Here is a 20,003-nt window from a genome sequence, read left to right as displayed (position 1 = left end):
TGATTAAAATCCAACAGTCATAATAATCCTTGCGTTTGATATAGTGCCTTATCACTCTGTTGAGATGTATCATAGCGCTTCGCAGGATATATTATAAAGTGTATTTTGTGGGCAAAACACAGCAGCCAATTGTGCATAGCAATATCCTATAAACAGCCTGCGACCAACTGTATTTGGGGGATTGTTGGCCAGAACACCAGGAGAATAGTGCCATGGGATCTTTAACATCCACCTGAACAGGCAGATGGGACTTCGGTTTAATGAAGGATGGCACTTCCAACAATGCAACCCACGCTCAGCGCTGCATTGGAGTGAGTGGCAGCCTAGACTATGTGATTCCAAGTCCCAACATGGGGCATGAACCCACAACCTCAGAGGTGGGAGTGCTACCACTGCATCAGGCTGACACTGTGATGTAACTTATAGGACTGTGCCACTTTGCACAGAGTGTCGAAGGTGGCACACAACTTCGCCCTCCCCAGAGGCTCAAGACGCACTTTAACGAGGATGGCGCCCCTTTAAGGAAAATGCCTCAGGCTGCATTTGTGGTGCATCCGTCCTTTCAAATACTGAAAGCCTATTTTCCGGAGCAAATTACACTCGCTTCATTTACAGGACATTTCTTTCCACTTCTGCTTCCAATTTAGCCACTCTCTTCTTGCGCCCTCTGACCTGCTTGCCCCTTGAGCACACAGACTCCACAAAGGCCTACACTATTTTGAGAATTTTATATTCTACGATTATTGCACCCTTTCCCCCTCGGTTAAAATCCACTCACTCGCACTCAAACTACTATGTCGTCAACATCTATTGCTTGAACTTGACTCAGCAGTAGCACTCTCCCCTCTGATTCAGTAGGTTGTGGGTTCAAGCCCCACGTTAATAATGATAATAATCTTTGCATTTGGGATGCTAATCCTCAAATATGCAGCAGATGGAAATGTGACGGACAGGGGAAGGGGGGAAAAGGATGAGGTGAAAGGAGCAGTGAGAGGGAAATAAATAGGAATATTTGTAAGTTAATTCCATTTTGCAAATTTTCCATGAAACATACGTCCCTAGGCCATCCTTTGGATCTGGGAATCGTTGCCCACAGGGAAGCCTCTGGGCATCAGGACATGAGTTTTTGCATCATTCACACATTCACACTCCTAAGGTTACAGTGCTGCACATCATCTCAAGAAGTCATCATCTGTCTTCGCGCTCAGCGGATGCCAGTAAAGCTATACGAGGAATCAATCCATCCCCTTGCTGTTGGGCTGCGTTTGTAGATTGAATACAGTAGAGATAATCACCCTACACAGGAGATGCCCACTTGGCTCAGCCTCGAGAGGCCATTGCTAAGTAACTAAGATGATGGATTATTGGGAAAACGTTCCTGTAAAACAATATCTCATACCATCACTTATCTCCCTTAACTCCTCAATCCCTCTCCGCCACGCAACCCACCTCAGGGCTCTGTCCTTGGTCCCCTCCTCTTCAATATCTATATGCTCCCTCTTGGGACATCATCTGCAGACATGGGGTCAACTTCCACATGTATGGGGATGATACCCAACTATACCTCTCTGCCTCCACCCTTGACTCCAGAGCCAATGCTGTCCTGACAGAATGTCTGTCAGACATCAAGTCCTGGTTGAGAGCTAACCTTCTTCAGTTGAATGTCAGCAAAACTGAGGCTCTACTGAATGGCTCTCGTCAGCCACTCCACACCTCAGGCACTGACAGCATCACATTCCATGGATGCACACTCCTCCTTACTAAGCCAGTCCGGAACCTTGGGGTCTTGTTTGACCCTCAACTATCTTTTCTACCCCACATCTATGCCATGACCTGCTCCGCCTTCCCCCACCTCCACAACATCGCCCAGCTCCGCCACTGTCTCACACCACAGGGCACCGAAAGCTTCATACACGATCATACAAATGTAATTTTGTTGTTGTTGTTGAATCCTCATATCAATTATTTCCCGGATTAGCAATATTCCTGAAACTATGTGTATTAATTGGAGTCCTGTAGCACATTAATTAGAGCACTCGCTTCTCAAGCGAGAGGACCCGGGTTCGATTCCCGGCAGGGCGAAAACGTAGGCAAATTTCCTTACGATCTGATGGTAATTATTAGCTTGTTGAAATTTCATTTGGTTTCAACAACAACAAAATTACATTTGTATAGCGCCTTTCACGTCGGGAGGCTGTCCCAAGGCGCTGGACAGTAAGAGTTTCGGACTCGAGCTGGGGATCAGCATCATGGAAGACAGGGAGAGGAAGCAGGGTGATCGAAAGCATGGTCGAAGAGGAGGGTCTTGAGATGGATCTTGGAGGAGGCAAGGGAGGGTTTCAGCGTGTCTGACAGGGTTACTTATAGTTTGGATTATGGCAGTGCGGAGAGTATCCTCATATCAATTATTGCCTGGATTTGCAATGTTCCTGGAGCCATGTGCAGTAATTCCGTGACATTCCCTGGCATCTGCTAATCCTGTTTCTGCAGAGCAGCAGTGAAGTCTCTAATGGGACTTTGGATTTCAGCAAAAGATCTGTCTACACTCGAAAGGTGAAAGGTGAGCAAGACTAACAACATGTGAAAATCAAATTAGTGAGGTGAATGTGGACTTTTTGAAAAAATAATCATGTCAGTATTTGAATTAACACTTTCATGAATATTTTAAATGTCAGAGGGGCTTTCAGATCCAGTTGATGAATTACTCAGCCTTCTTAGCTCCTTTTATTATTCTGTCTTTATTATTCACTCGAATTAACACTTATTTTTAATGTGACGATGCCTTGATCGATGGCTTTTAAAGATCAAATCAAATATCAAATGCAAATTCAACGATTATTATTAAAATAATTCATCTCTGCTCCTTTGTTCACCTCCAAAATATACAATTACTATACCTTATAGTAAATCTTGTGAAGCGCTTGCTGATGTGAAAGGTGCTGTGGCAAATGCAAGGATTATTTATTTTTCTATGGTTTAGTTTCAGGTTCCTTCTGTTGGCCCACAAAATACACAGCCAATTCACTTTATAATATATTCTACGAAGCACTTTGAGACGCCTCAACGATAAGGTGATAAGGTGCTCCAGGATGCTACCCCTCGTGAAGGGTGCTATTTAAATGCAAGTTGTTGGCGTATATCAAATACAAGGATTATTATTATTATTATTTGTTCCTTTCATGAGATCGGTTTGGATAAAGAAGGCCCTTCAGCCCATTTGATCTCATCCTTCCAGTACACCCGCCCTACCATCTTCCACTTATTTTTCTGATTTCTGAATTACTTCACTTATTTTACGTCGGTTACAACTGATGTTTCTAGTCCTTACTCTTTCACTCTGCTTTTCATCTAGCACTCTGCTCAGCAGCTATTCCACACCATGGGTGAAACAATGCCTCCTTTGTTCTCCTTTTGCTATTCTGCGGTTATTTTATAACTATGTCCCCCAGTCACCAACTCCCCTAACCATGGAAATAACTTCTTCCTATTTACCCTACCAAAACCCCTCACAATTCTGCACACCTTCATCAGGTTCCCCCTTCAGCCTTCTCTGCTCCAATGAAAACAGTTCCAGCCTCTCCAATCTCTCCTGATAACTCTATTCACTAGCTAGGCCTTAAGACTGAAGTCCTAGAGTAGTTATGGCTGGAAGTGTGATCAGTCCCCTCATTATTTGAGGAATCATAATTGTCAGCCGGACTCCTCCCACGTCAAGCGAAGAACATAGAAGACATGAACAACAACGTCAGCAGCACCATCGCATCAATCAAAATTCACGGTCCTCCGCCCCAGTGCCAACTGTTGTGAGGTTTAAATGCAGCATCTTGTGGCCAAGGAGCTGATTGAGGTTGACTGACTGTAACGAGTGACGAGTAGTTAATGTGCTTCATTTATTCAGACAGGCAAAACCCAGGATAAAAGCTGCACTTGTTTCGCTGACAAGAGGAGGGAATAGGAGAGTATTCCTATTCCCTTTTGTCACAGGTTTTGCACTCTCGTTTACAGCTCTAGAAACACCGTATTTGCACTCTTGAGACTCCCCACTATGTCCTCCCAACGTGAAAGGCGCTACACAAATGTAATTTTTTGTTGTTGTAGGATTAAGAGGAGCGAGGGCTGATGTCAAATATAAGCAACCAGACTTCCAGCCGAATGGCCTGTTTCCGTCCTGTAACGTTCTATGTATAATTGTATGATTCTCTGTCGTTTTGCCTGTTTGAATGTGAGCTCCCTGAAACCACATTACGAAGAACAGAATCTTTTTTAGCAGCAGGTTAGGGCTATTAGGCTTAACGTGCCTAGAATTTTTTAATTGACTACAAACTCCACCGATTCACTGGTCTTCTCACTATATCCCTCAGTCCCTCCTCTTTCGCCAGAAACGGAGTATTTGCACTCTTGAGTCTATATGTATTTATAGAGAGAGAGAGAGAGAGAGAGAAAGAGAGAGATGGGGGGCGTCGGAGGTGGGGGGGGGCGAAGGACCTGCTTCATTATGCTATACACTTGCTGGTCTGGATGCCTGAGCGTTCATGCAATCAACACTGTTCTCAGGTTAAAAATTCTTCCAGATGCTACAGGAATGATTAGGGCTGCAAACAGTAGATGGACTTGCAGAGAGTTGAACTCCTCAAGCTCTTCTGCTGAGATTCTCTGAAGGAAAGCGAGAGGCTGACATGAGCACAGCAGTCTATTTAGGTCCCATGCTGATGTTTTACAGAATACCTACCAATCAGCAGAAATGAGATCAGGCCAACCAGGTGCTCTGTCAATTAAACCGATCAAGGATATGTGCAGAGGATTTCACCTCTGACACTAGGACACTGAAGTGTCACACAGCAGCAGAGATGGCCCCGGACAAAAATACTTCAGTTGCCAATCCCTACCGCCTCTATTAATGGATCATTCTGAGTTCCCCACACGTCTGCCAGCCAAAGAGTCGTGATGGGCAGGCGGCAGGCAGACGGCATGTTAAAATCAAGTCTTAGATTAGCTCCTAACAGGCCAGCCCTGCATTGCAGGGACCTATTCATTTGTAGTGGGTCACGGAGGAATGCGTTAAAAACCCCAGATCTCTTTACAAATAGCAGAATGCAGGCACCAAGCTCTTTGACTGCTCACTATTTCTTCCACTGACCTTATACATATTAACTTAAACTGCACTAAACATGAAAAGTTTTGACAGACAGAAGGAACTTGACCTTAAGCCTAAAGGCAGAGCATCAATATTGCATCCGACATCACTCTTGTGGTTTGAAGCTCAAAGTGCGACAGTGTACTATGATGATGTGCTATTAGACCAGCAGGTCAATATGCACTGATCTTCCTGCAGTGCAGAACATTGTTCTTAATACATTGGCAAGATGTTCACTTGGACTTCCTGACTTTAGCATCTAACCCGAATGCCAACTGCCCATTGGACAATACATTGCATCAGACATGAACTCCAGTTCAATAGCCTGTGATTTGGTAGGTTCCACCTGTTCATGTTCAGTCCACAAATTCTCAAAGCCTTCATTCTGAGAAACAGGAGCTAAATAAAAACACTGATGCAGTAGAGCTGCTTCTACTCGAGGTATAAAATGAAATATTTTTCTTCAGGTTGTATGAGCACAGAGGAGACATTACACCAGGGCTTTGTGAATTCTATATTGTGACACAAAGTCCAGGGCGATACAACACAGGGCCAGAGCCTCTAAGCTATAAAAAAATAATAATTTAGGTGCTAACGCCATTGTTTGCTATCAATTTTGATGCACATTGTTAATAGCAACCCTTTTTAGATTTGTTTTGATTGAATTCTGAGTCAGAACTGCTAATTCCCTTTAAAGGTATTCAGTTCCATTATTCAGGTCCCACTGTACGCAATTGTACAGTCTATGTTTGTGTTTCTGCCTTTATAAATCTTCTATGTGTTCTGTCCTTCAACCACCACTTCTGGACACAATTCCTAAGGAAGCCATACACTAATGCAGATTGTTTAACAAGCGAAAAGCACAGGAACAAACGGTGCCTCACAAGAACAATCTTTTAAAAGTTCACGCACAGAGACAAACTCATAACAATAATCCTTACATTTGATGTAACGCCTTATCACGTTTTCGAGACATTCCAAAGCCCTACACAGAATATACTACAAAGTGAATTGTCTTTTGTGGGCAAAATGCAGCAACCAATTGTGTACAGCAATCCCACCAACAGTGGTGGATTGAGTTACCATAATTTTTTTTTGGTGGTGGGGGGGGGATTAATAGCTCCAGAAAAGCGATCCGCCAATCGACTAACAATTGGGTTCTTTCTTACTGCTAGGTAAACAGGGGCGTGGAATAAGGAAACTTGCCTAAGGTTTTGCCCAGCCCAGAAATCAAACCCAGGTCCTCCTGCTTGCGAGGCAAGTGCTCTAACCACTAAGCTATAGGACTCTATGTTTGCAGAGTGGTGACGGACTGTGCACATAGAGAACCAGGTTTCCACGTAGATGAGCAAGCTCCCGTCAGCTCTGTGAAGCGCTTTGACACATACTCCCGACGTGGAAAGAGCTCCAGGAATGTAAATTGCGGTCGTAAGTATTTGCATGTAGATTACCTGGTTTGCACACAGATTACCAAGCACTATAACACATATTAATAAAATTAGGCACAAGATCAAGGAAAACAGCAGGAGTCTGGATAGTCTACTTATCAAAATTAAGAACAGGATTTAGACTGAAATTAAAGTTTTACAAGAAAAGAAACTCAGTAAATATTATGCTAGTCTTGAACTGCACACGGTTCCTTCCTGGTTGGGAATGCTACAGATTTTGAAGTAGTCGGTGTAACAGACCTTTGATAATGTGCGATTATGTTGAGGAAATCCCATTAACCGATGACATTGCCAAAGGTGCTATGTATAGCACCAGAAACAGAATTTCAGCCAACAGGGCTATAGTAATAATAGTAGTAATAATCCTTGCATTCGATACAGCACCTTATCATGTCGTTGAGATTTCTCAGATCAGCCATGATCTGACAGAACGGCTTGAGGGGCTGAATGGCCTACTCCTGTTCCTATATTCCTAAACTTCACAGAATATACTGTAAAGTGTAGTGACTGTGTATTTAGTGGGTGAAACACAGCTGCCAATTGCGCACAGCAGTGTCCCACAAACTGTCTTGGAGTGAGTGGCCAGATTGTTATTTTATTTTATTGAAGGGATTATTACCACCCAGCCAATCGACTAACAACCGGGTTCCTACTTACTGGGAGGTAAACAGAGGAAAAATACCTGACACCACATACTGATGTTGTTGGTACGTTACTGTTAATAGAGCAGGGCTTTCTGTTTGTAGTCATGAATTTCAGACCTAGCAAAATTCCCCTTTAAAGACCTCAGGGAGTGAATAACCCTGGATAGTCAACCTGTGTTAACTCAAGTGCTGCACTCGAAACTCAATCTCTCGATGCTGTAATCATGCAATTTCTTTCCAGAATGATTTTTCCCTACCTATTATGAGCAGGCTACAAGTTGCACTGCTATTTGCAGGGAATATTTCACCTTCTCTTCAAGCTTCACGCACTTTCACTGTGCACTCAAAATCCATTTTACTGCAAACCTACTTAAAGGTCTCCATATTTAAGATCTTTAACCTTTAAGGTCCGCAGTTTCAGAAAAGTTAGCAGAGCACCTTTTAAAGCCATGGAGTCCTGTAGAATATTGGTTAGAGCGCTCGCCTCACAAGCAAAAGGACCTGGGTGAAACCTTAGGCAAGTTCCTTACTCCACACACCTCTGTTTCCCTAGGAGTAAGTAGGAACCCGGTTGTTAATCGATTGGCGGATCAGTTTTCTGGGGGTAATAATCTCTTCAAAATAAATAAAGTATATTCTGTGAAGTGCTTTGAGACGTCTCAAAGATGTGATAAAGTGCTATATGCAATGAGTATTATTATTAAATGCAATATCTTACAAAATTCACTTGAAATTTCAGAATCTACAGAGACTTAAGCACAGGCCAATTCCACTGGGGGGGAAAAAAAATCATCATTGAGTACTCCCGTGGATTTTTGATTAACCTGTGAAATACATCAACAGATCTATTGCATGTAAATCATGCACTGAACTCCCTTCCCTTAGCCATCTATCACCACAGAGAACTTGTGCATATCTCAAAACTCGATGTTCTCCATTAAAAAAAAGATGAATATTTGCCAACACTTGGCATCAGAGCCTCTGTACTGGACGGACATCATTTCAATAACCTACAAATTAATTAATTAATGAACAAAAAGCTGATTTCAATGAAAATCATCTGGAGATAAAGGCTTAGGATGCTTCCCGATAGATTAGGCGAGTGCCACTGTCATTTGTTACGGTGACAAACAGGATTAGCGAGGCCAGCAAGTCAAAGCATAACCAATGCTGATCTCATTTTTCTCAGTGGGCAACGGCAGTGATAGAGAAACCGTCTTCAGTAAAACCAGCTTATAAGCCAGAGTTTACACATAGGGTACAATGAATGGAATGTATTCCCCCCCGGATTCCCACCTTTCATACAGTAAAAGGCAGTAGGTTTATAGAAACGCATCTCACGAGCCTTGCTATAATTACGCCTCAAGAGCCCTGATATAATTACATATATTTTAAGCCACTGCCAGTTATTGCAACCCTTTAACCCCATATACAGTAGTTAATCAAGGCAGCACTGAAACCGCACAGTATATTATTAAAGAAAATAAGTAGTGTTTCCAAGAATTATAGCTCAGGCATTCACCATTTTAATTCCTTATTTTTCTTTTAGCATTACACCACTCTCTGCAGTCAAAATATTATGGCCTTATTTCAGACACTAAGATCCAGAGATGATTATTCGCTTTACATTCTTAATCCGTGTACCAAAACTGCGTGCAACTATATGAATCCAGTTGGAGGGGTCAACTCCAAACTCCATTAACAAAAGAAAGGTGTAATATATACTTGCAGCCTCCAACACAGAGTTAGCCTCTTAGTTGTTTGCACAATACCTTGAATTAATATCTGTTAGAAATGGAATCCAACAAAAAAACAGAAGATTTTTAGAGAACATAAATCACTGCCCTTAAAGTCCAGTGATTAGGAGGATCTTCCAAGCTCTCCCTTAACCACTGACAAATTCTAACACTTAATTCTAAGGAAACCCTTAGCTACTTGTAGCATCTATTCTAACACATGTAACAACAGAGCCTGCAGACTGTATGCAGCCTATTAGAAAATGCTTATTCCCCGAACCCTACAACATCCTACTTAATTGTAATTTTGGTTTCTCAAATTAATATTCTCTCTTCGCAAACCGTAGTATTTGGCTTAATCTTAAAGTCATGAAGCAACATGCGAGCCTATTAATATCCGACTGCATTAACAGTTTTGCTTACTACTACTTATGTATGGTTAACCGACAGGAGCACAAGGCAGAAAATAATGTATTCTGGCATCCATGGTGCTCTGGTAAAAGCCAACCCTATTCAGACGTGCAAAGATGAACGTTACATTTTTCTCATTCTGAGCAAGTGTAGTCATATCACATTATGACCGTATTGAATGTGGAGCCAGTCGACGAGTATGTTTCAGTCCACACTGGGTTATTGCTTAATAATGTACTCAGATTAAGATGTTCCCATATATGCCACATTAAAGTGCTTTGACTTCACCGACAGCGGCCGCGAGTCCTGCGTTTGGAAGCAAGATAGGCATTTAATAGCAGCCCGCCCCCCTCATCACACAAGAACAGAACAGAACATTGAAGTCAAAAGTGCAATAAGAACCACCACTTACGTCGTCTCATCGTTTTTGAACTCCAGTTCTCCGTAGGTATCTTCGAAGTCCTCGCCACCTCCCTTGGCCGTCCCTTCCAATGTCCTAAAGGGCACAATGACTGTCCCACGTGCACCAGATGTTCTCAACACCTTCACCTCCATCACACCAATGCTTTCGCTCACACGGACTAAGTCAGCCTCAAACGTAAAGATACCCGCGTGGTCGTCATCGAGAATAGTGACCGTGGCGACCGATGGGGAAACCAGTGAAGCTTTTGGATAGGGAACATTATTTGGTTCCAGGGAGTCTTCCAGTTCGATCACGCGAATGTTATTAAGTCGCACAAAGAAATGCTCGTCTTCCTCGAAGATATCGTCGTCGATGATGCCTACGGACATCTCTTTCTGTGTTTCGCCCGCCTTGAAGACTACCGTCCCCTCGCTAAACTCATAGTCAGCGCCTGCGTTGGCGGAGCCGTCCTCTGTCTTGTAGTCCACCACTACCGTTTGGCTTATGTCTCCTCCTCGGCGAACCACAGTCAGCAGCACAGCCCCACAATTCTCCAGGCACTGGTAAATGCAGGGTTCAAAGTAGACTCGGGAGCAGAGGTCATCGGGGTTTCCAGTCTGATCTCGTGCATGCTGGTGCTCTTCTTAGCCTGTTCAGCTGCGTGTTTCTTCAAGATGTTCCCTGCGCCGGTCATCATCCTCGTGGCCTGGATACGGTAGAAAGCCCTGCTCTTCTGCTGGTGGGAAAGGGCGTAATAGTTGGCCATCTCCACCAGCTGATCCAGATCTTTTTCAGGATGCTTCTGCTTGAGATCCTTCAGGATCCGAATCATATCCCTGCGGGACTCGTCCACTTCTTTCCCATCCAAAGCCGCCAGCACTGTGCCGTCAATGTAGTGGGAGTTCACCATTTTGCCGTCCATCTCCATGCCCTTGGGGTGGTCGCCCTCCATCTCAACCACGATGCCTCTGTTCTTGTTGGTGCGGTATTTCTTGTGCATGTACTTGTAGAAGAGAAGCCGCCGATCGGCCACCCAGGCGAGGCTCACACAAAGCGGGAAGAAGAACAGGGTGACCAGACCTTCCCACACCTGCACCACGCCTGGCGAGAAGACCGCGAGGATCATGTACAGCCAGATGTAGGCGAAAATGCTCCATGCCGCCGTGACGAAGAACACGCGCAGGTGTTTGATCTTCCTGGTTTCGCCGTCTGGGATAACATAAACACAGATGGCGATGATCACAAACATGTTGAAAGCGGCGCTGCCCACGATGGTACTGGGGCCGAGCTCGCCGGCTTCGAACCCGTGGCCACACACCTCGATGACAGACAGCAGGATCTCAGGCGCGGATGATCCCAGGGCCATAAGGGTCAGGTTGGACACAGTTTCGTTCCAGATCCGTACCGTCGTGGTGCTGGTCTCTCCATTGGGTTTCTTGATGGTCACCTCTTTCTCTTGCGACGTAATCACTTCGATGGATGCCATGAAGCGGTCGGCGATAATGGAGACGCCTAAAAACATGTAGATCATTGCCACGAAATACACAATCACCCTGGCGATTTTATCACCCAGCGATGGATTTTCCGGGTACCATATGGGCAGGATGACCCCTTCCTTGCACTCGTAGCTCCCCGTGCAGGTTTTATTTGGCTTCGGAGTTCTCGTGGGCTCAGTGGTGCCTGCGTCCACACGTAAGGGGTGCCACAAGAGCATGACTGCCACCAGGCCAAGGTGGAGGCAAAATGACATGAACGTCTGCAACCTAAACCACGCCATTCAAAACAGTTTCTCTGCTCAACTTCCTTCGCCGACGGAGCAAATCTTCAAAGCCAAGACGCCTCTACCGAAGGATCTGAAACATTGTTTTATCAAAGCAAAAATAAATCACATTTTAAGATAAGGCATTAGCCAAGCTACATTGTCGTAGTAATAATAATCCTTGCATTTGATATAGCGCCCTATCACCTCATTGAGACGCCTCAAAGCGTTTTACAGAATATATTATAAAGTGGATTGACTATATTTTGTGAGCAAAACACAGCAGCCAATTGCACACAGCAGCGTCTCACAAACAGTTGTGGATTGAGTGACCAATTTTGTTTTGAGAGACTATCCTTTTTTTAACGCAACAAGATTTAAAAATGCAAATAGGATTAAGGATACCGAGTTAAGACACTACATTGGAAAGCTATCAACAATCAACTGCAGTACATTATCGAGGGGGTGACAGGATGTGATGGGCTGCAGTGTCTTTGCATAATTTACATTTATGTATCATTTATACAGAGACAGGCTGTGTGGTGGGATGCAGACTGAATCACTCCACGCTGGGTGTATGTGTGTGAGGGAGGGAGTGGGGGAACTCATAGTTTGAATCACTCTGGGGGGTGGGGGGGAAGGAGAAGCACAGTGATTGAATCATGCCAGGATGCTTTAGGACATCTCTTCGGAGACATCGGAAGGCTAACAGAGACAGAGACATGGGAGCAGATCAACTGGGGCAGTGACGTGTGCTCAGAGCAGCTGAGGAGAGGAGCAAAGGAACTCAAAGGAGACAAAATAATGTGATTCTTGACTCGCAATCAAAATGAATAGAATATTTGCTACATACAACAGAAATATGCAGAATTTTGTCAACAAACGAAATGTTGATGACTGTTATGGAGAATAGAATTCAGCAATAATTTATTACTGAGGGGAATACTTCAAGGGTAGCACAATCCTTCAGTTTTTTTTCACACTCTACAGATTTAAAAGGATACTGTTGACTTGAGAAACAATTTGATTACCAAGTCCTCTGTATTTGTGGAGGGGAGATTTCTAAAATAATAGAATCCCATTTGATACAGCATCTTTCAGGTCAGGAGGACTCTCAAAGCGCTTCACAGGATATACTGTTAAGCATTATAACTATGTATTTTGTAGGCGAAACACAGCAGCTAATTTACACACAGCAATGTCCCACAAACAGCCATGGAGCGAGTAACCAATTTTATTTTAGGAGATTGTTGATCAGAACACCGAGAGAAACTCACTTCCTAATCGAGACCTCGGTATAAACAGCTCATCTGAAGGATGGCACCTCCAACAGTGCAGCGTACCCCCAGCACTGCATTGGAGCGTCAGCCTAGACTTGTGAATTCAAAGCCCCAACGTAGGGCTTGAACCTACAAGCTAAAGTTCTACCAACTGAGCCAGGCTGACACTATATTCATATTTCACCAGGTCAAAGCAATTTACATTCTTGTGCATTGTGTTTGTAACCAAGTTAAATGCAGCTTCACCCAAGCCTTGTCTTTCAGGTCTAAGAGATGATTGTTGAAGTTTTGGGGCTAACAGAGACATGACTTTCAGGACTACATTATTAATACAGAATAATAATGTATCGAGCAATAATAAATAATAACCCTTGCAATTTATATAGCACCTTTCATGTCAGGTGGACATTTCAAAGTGCTTGACTGGATTTATTGTAAGCTTAGTGACGAATGTTTGAATGAGAATTACAGCGCGCATTAAATAAATAAGCAGAGCTACTTTGACTGCGAGGAGCAACAATGTCACTGCTCTCTTCTGCAAAGAGGTGAGTGTCAGTTCCCCAAGGCAATTATTCGCCTCTCCTGGTGCCACTGTTTTACAATGGGAATTTTTGCATTGTAGGGAAATACACATTGCAAAGGCCAACCGACATCAAGTGTACACATAAATAATAATCCTTGCATTTGATGTAGCGCCTTATCACATTGCCCATCCTCATCTCCAATGCCAACTGTGAGGCGATACTGGACTGTCTTGAATCTAAAGTCAAGGGGATCCGCTCAGCTGCCTCTGCCCTTCCGTCTGCTACACCCTCCCCATCGCCTCTCACACCCTGGCCCCCATCCATCCCTCCCCCCACACCTTCGAACCTGTCTCCCACTCCTCTCTCAACATCACTATAACCCGCATGAAACCGACCACCTGCTCCCTCGACCCCATCCTACCCCTCTCCTTACCTCCCAACTCCACCTCCTTGGCCCTCTACTCACACTATAAACTTCTCCCTGTCCACTGGTACAGTTCACACCACTTTTAAAACGGCCATCATCACTTGTATCCTTAAAAAAAACCTCCCTGGACCCATTCCTGCTTTCAAACTACCACCTCATCTCCAACCTCCCTTTCCTCTCCAAGGGCCTGGAATGAGTTGTTACTTCCCAGCTTTGCTCCTTCCTCTCCTGCCACTCCCTTCACGAACCCCTCCAATTGGGTTTCCGTGCCGCCCACAGCACAGAAACAGCCTTGGTCAAAGTGACGAATGACATTCTGTCCATCTGCGACCAGGGCTCCCTCTACCTCCTCGTCCTGCTTGACCTCTCTACTGCCTTCGAAAGCGTCGACCACTCAATTCTCATCCACCGCCTTTCCTCTCATCTCAACCTTCACGGCCCTCCTTGACTGGTTCAGATCATACCTCTCACACCTTCTCCACTTCATCTCCACAAACGACTTCTCCTCTAGCCCCTGCACATCTCGTGTGGTGTTCCTCAGAGCTCTGTCCTTGGTCCCCTTCTCTTCAATATTTATATGCTCCGTCTTGGTGACATAATCCGCAGACATGGGATCAACTTCCACATGTATGCGGATGACACCCAACTGTACTTCTCTGCCTCCACCCTTGACTCCAGGACCACTGCTGTCTTGACAGAATGTCTGTTAGACATCAAATCCTGGATGAGAGCTAACTTTCTTCAGTTGAACGTCAACAGGACCGAGGCTCTCCTGATTGGCTCACATCAGCGCCTCCACACATCATGCGCTGACAGCATCACCATCCATGGACGCACACTCCACCTTACTAAGTCAGTCCAGAACCTTGGAGTACTGTTTGACCCTCAACTATCCTTTCTACCCCACATCCGTGCCCCAACCTCCACAAGATCGCCCGGCTCCGCCACTGTCTCACACCGCAGGTCCCTGAAACCCTCATGCACACTTTCACAACATCGAGGTTTGACTATGCAAACTCCATGCTTGTCGGCCTCCCCAACTCCTCCCTCCATAGGCTGCACATCATCGAGAACTCTGCAGCCCCTGTCCTCTCCTGCACCAGGCTCCCTGACCCTATCACCCCCATCCTCACACGACTCCACTGGCTTCCCATCACAGAGAATACAGTTCAAGATCCTAGTTCTCACCTTTAAAGTCCTGCATAGCCTTGCTCCCCCACCTTCAAAGCCCTCCATGGTCTTAACTCCCCACTACCTCTGTGACCTCCTACCATCCTGCCCGCTCCCTCCGTTCAGTGGGTTCTGGCTTGCTTCACGTCCCCTGCCTATCCGGTCCCACCATTGGCAGGCGGGCCTTCTGCCACTCTGCCGCCACCCTCTGGAAGTCCATCCCGCAGTCCCTCTGCCTCGCCCCCTCCCTTGCCTCCTTCGAGACCCATCTCAAGATCCTCCTCTTCGATCGTGCTTTTGCTCACCCTGTTTCACCCCTGCCCTCCACCCTCCCCAATCCTGACCCCCAGCTCGGGTCCAAAACACTGATTGTCCAGTGCCTTGGCACATCTTCTTGATGTGAAAGGCGCTATACAAATGTAATTTTGCTGTTGTTGTTGAGACATCTCAAAGCGCTTCACAGAAGTGAATTCACTGTATTTTGTTGTTGAAATGTGGCAGCCAATTGCACACAGCAGAGTCCCACAAAGAATTGTGGATTGAGTGACCAAATTATTATTTCTTTTTTTGGGAGAAATTATAGATTTGGGAGGAAATAGATCCACCAATCAACTAACAAATTCATTCCTACTTATTGCTACCTAAACAGAGGCGTGTGGAGTCAGGAACTTGCCATAACCAGAATTACAAGTAACCCTGTCAGAGACACTGAAACCAAATCAAATTTCAACAAGCCAACAAATGCCACCAGATCGTGTGTAACCGAAACACAAGAGTGTGTGAGGATACAACCTCAAGCACAAAGTTATGTCCGAAAAAAAATTCTAACACATCCAACACGAGACGGGAGTCCGTGGCGTCCACATTTTTTAAAAAAAAACGAGCAACTTTTGATTCCGAATTCTCAGTTTGGTTTGGATCCTCTAAACCTAAGCGCGGCGATGGGTTTCCGCACATGTTAAGACACCCGGCTGACCCCCCCCCCACCCCCACCCACTCCCCCCCCAAAAAAAAGACAGTTACAGAGATGAATTGTCACAGAATCTCAGTTTGACTTGGCTTGACAGTGGGCACAGTTATGGGGCAGCAGGAATCCTGCAGAGAGAGAGAGAGAGAGGAGGAGGTGAGGTAGGTGTGCATATGTGTGTTGGTGTGGGGGAGAGAAAGAGAGACAGAGGGGGAGGGTATTAGCTGTTTGCACCTGTAGTTTTGCCTGGAGCAGGGAATACTCGTTGGGAAAACCCTCAGCAGCCAAGAAGCCATGGATGTCCCTTCCTCCCTCCCTCACTGGAAGCTGCACAAGAAGCCTTTGCCCTATTTAGGGAAGGACCATGGCGCAGTCGCTAAATTTGACCGAGGTAAACAAGGGGGAGCTGAGCAGACATGAATGAACACAGCAGCTGGGGAGGATTAATCATAATGCAATAGGTTACATTAAGCGTTTCATCAGCATTCATCCTCTCCACAGCTCATACAACGGTGGGTGGGGGGGGGGGGGGGGAGAGGAGAAAGAGAGGGATGGAAGGAGAGAGGGATGGAAGGAGAGAAGGAGGGAGAGAAAGAAAGAGGAGGATGGAGGGAGGGAGGTGGATGGATGGAGGGAGGGAGGGGTCCCATATTGCATGCATTTGCAGAGTACAGTACAAATCATTTTTTGAATTATTCCCCCCCACCCCACCCACCCCACCCCCACCCCTACCCCTTGCAATTACAGTACATGATCGACACAAACGTGTGAGGAAAGCAGAGGGGAGAGGATTCTCGAGAGAAGCTGCTCAGCACTGGCTTTTTGGTCGTTTCCCTGAGAAAAACGAATTAAAGTGTTGTGAAGCTGTGTTGCACAGAGGCGGATCTTCACACACAATGATTCTTAAGCGAAGTCGCGGATCTGTACGTGAGATGGAGAGATAGAGAGAGAGAGAGGGGGGGGGGGGGGGGGGGGGTAGGTTAGATTATATAATAATTATTATTATAATAATAATAATAATGTGTGCTAGTCAATGCGTTAGGATCAAATAGAATTAACTGGTTGGAAAAAAAATGTTACCTTGCTAATTTCTTTCTCCAATAAAAAGGGACACAATCAGTAATGTTTATATATATATATATATATGCATATATACTCTCTCTCTCTCAATATATATATAACACCAAAAAGACACAATCAGAAATGGTTATATATATATATGCATATACTCTCTATATATATATATACTCTCTATATATNTGCATATACTCTCTCTATATATATGCATATACTCTCTATATATATATGCATATACTCTCTCTATATATATGCATATACTCTCTATCTATATATGCATATACTCTATATATATATATGCATATACTCTCTCTCTCTATATATGCATATACTCTCTCTATATATATATGCATATACTCTCTCTCTCTATATATATATGCATATTCTCTCTCTCTCTCTCTATATATATATATATATAACACCATAAAGACACAATCAGAAATCTCTTGGAGTGCTTTACACACACACACACACACACAGACACACACACACACATACATAATATAATATATATATAGTATATACCCATCCGTATCAACCATACACCAGACTGCACATTGTACAGCTTTCTCGTCGTCTCCCCGGGCACTGACCGGCAACGAACAGCGACCAGACTGGGAAATTGTGTGAGTGTGTGAGTGTGAGTGTGTGAGTGAGTGTGAGTGAGTGTGTGCATTGCTCGCCCACTTGCCTGGGTTTCTGCTATCAAAGCGGTGGCGATTTCTGCAGCTGTCGACAGAGATTTGCTGTGGTCGATGGCGCTGGAATTCCATTCAGATGCCCTGGACTCCCACCGTTGCTGGTTTTGCTTTGCTTTGCTTGTTCCTTGTTGGAGGGGAGTGTGTGTGTGTGTGTGTGTGGAGGGGGGGTGGGGTATGATGATGATGATGATGATGATGGTGGTGGTGAGGGTGATGGTTTGTGGTGTCAGTGGATCGTCCAAAAAAAGCACTGCGGTGGCAATGAATTAAGAAAACTGTCCGCCCACGTGTATTGGCTGCTGCTGGAGACTCGACTCAATCCCCCCCCTCACCCACCCCCACCACCACCACCATCACCCACCCACCCACCCACTGCCACCACCACACCACCCTCCTCGGCTCCCCAACTGGATGCTTTTGCTATTCGATCTGCATCAGCAAAGAGAGAACAGGACAGGGAGAGAGAGAGAGAGGAGAGTGTGTGTGTGTGTGAGAGAGAGAAGGGGAAGGGAGAGAGGAAAAATCTGCAGCTCTTTCAGTCAAATGCAACCAAAGTCTCTCTGTCTGTGTGTGTGGTGTGTGTGTGTGTGTCTCAGTCTCAGCCTCGCTGTTTGGCTTCTCCACGTCACCCTATCATCAACTGGGCTCAGTTGCAAGCCAACAAGCTCACTGTAACACAACACACAGGAAAGCCATCAGCAGTCAGTCAAGCCAAGCCAAGCCAAGTCAAGCCAAGTCAGTCAGACCACTGGCAAACTGCACCGTAGCTAAGACGTTGCATCTTCCGTGCATGGTAATTCGATGCGTAATTTGCATCACTGCATATTATGGAAGTGCCGACAAAAATAAATCAGTAAAATCGCGCGTGTTTAAGTCAGTCGGAACTGACAGTCGCACGAAACCGGGTGAGAATGTAGCCCATTCCCACCCTTCGAAAAATAGGAGCAAACAAAAAAAATACGTGGGGAATCGGGAGGGCATCACCCCACATTGCCTCTAACCCCCCACCCCACACCCACACCCTCTCTCTCTCATCAGTGCTTTCTTTGCCCGCATGCTTAACGTGGGATTCATTCACCACCCCCACCTCATCGCTCACTTCTTGCTTTTTTGCACGCAAGAATTGGCAGTGATTTATTTTGCAAATTTGTTTGCACTTGAAAATGTTTAGTCCTGGCAACGCCGAATTACTGTACTTGCACAGTATAACACAACCGGGAGGGTGGTGACGGTATGTGGATGGAGGACAGGAGGGGGGGGGGGGGGGGGGTGAGCTACACATTCCAGGTGAGAGGTAGAGTACTTTATTGAGCTAAGCATTCTTACATCAAATTCCAGGTTCCCCATATTTCCCCCACCCACCCCTTGTTCAGCCGGGTGTCTGACACATGCAAAAACCCATCACCATTGCTTAAGAGCTTCCAAACCAAACTGAGAATTCCGTGCATCCCCCTACACATGGAAATCCCAGAGATAGATTGCTGCAATGCAATGCCCACTCTCTCACTGGAGGGACAGATCCTGCCCAAACGTATTAGGCAGGTGGTTGGCAAGAGCCAAGCCTTGGGGAAGCCAGAGTTTGTGTTGGGGTAACTGCTGGAGTCTATCCAGCTAAAACTGTTAACAAGGATATCTGATGATTATACTAGAGTATACTAGTTGTACAGACTCGATTTAGGCTGTTAGGAGGGTGGGGGTGGGAGGTTGGAAAGAATATTACACCAGCATTCAAAAGAGCATTTATTCACTTGGAGATGTTCCCCAGTGAAATAAACAAGTGCTATGTGCGATGTGAAGTAATTTGGTTTGGGTTTGATCAATTACCCTTTAATTTAAAATAACTCCGAATGTAGTAACAATAATAATCCTTGCATTTGATATAGTGCCTTATCACATTATTGAGATGTCTCAAAGAGCTTTGTGGAATAGATTGTAAAGTGGATAGACTGTATTTTGTGGGTGAAACATATGAAACGTAGTGGGAAATGTTTTTTTTTTAAAAATCACACATAAAGCAAAGGTTTTTTTGCTTCCAAAAGACCTTACACAAGGATAGTGTACCATGGGTCAAAAAAATGCCAAGTGAAAGGCATTTCCCCACAGCCTTGCATGCCAAGCTCCAATATGTTGGAGCTCCAATAATATAACCTGGGGGGAAAAAATGCACATGTAACTTTTTCGATTAAGAGCACTATTCCCCCCGCCATCCAGCTCTACGTCATGGTCCACCAATGTTAAGTGCTCTGGGACTCTACCCTGCGTGAGGGGCCACTATATAAGTGCAAGTTGTTGTTGTTGGCCCTAACACTATGGCTGTAGCAA

At 45.1% G+C, this 20,003-nt stretch overlaps 1 protein-coding gene across 1 annotated transcript in view; it reads right to left on the bottom strand.

Moving 5' to 3' along the window:
• slc8a3 (solute carrier family 8 member 3) overlaps positions 1–17,537 on the bottom strand; it is a 116,908-nt gene extending 99,371 nt beyond the window's left edge. Inside the window, 3 exon segments of the mRNA XM_007893267.2 lie at positions 9,786–10,395; positions 10,398–11,629; positions 17,506–17,537. Coding sequence (XP_007891458.2) covers positions 9,786–10,395; positions 10,398–11,553 — 1,766 coding nt within the window. The 5' untranslated portion in view covers positions 11,554–11,629; positions 17,506–17,537.
• Positions 17,538–20,003: the final 2,466 nt, after the last annotated feature.

This window comes from Callorhinchus milii, unplaced genomic scaffold, assembly GCF_018977255.1.
Source record: "Callorhinchus milii isolate IMCB2004 unplaced genomic scaffold, IMCB_Cmil_1.0 Scaffold9, whole genome shotgun sequence".
In the NCBI taxonomy this organism is placed as follows: Eukaryota; Metazoa; Chordata; class Chondrichthyes; order Chimaeriformes; family Callorhinchidae; genus Callorhinchus; species Callorhinchus milii.
The sequence above is the reverse complement of the archived record's forward strand: the minus strand, read 5'-3'. Positions and strand labels throughout refer to the sequence as shown.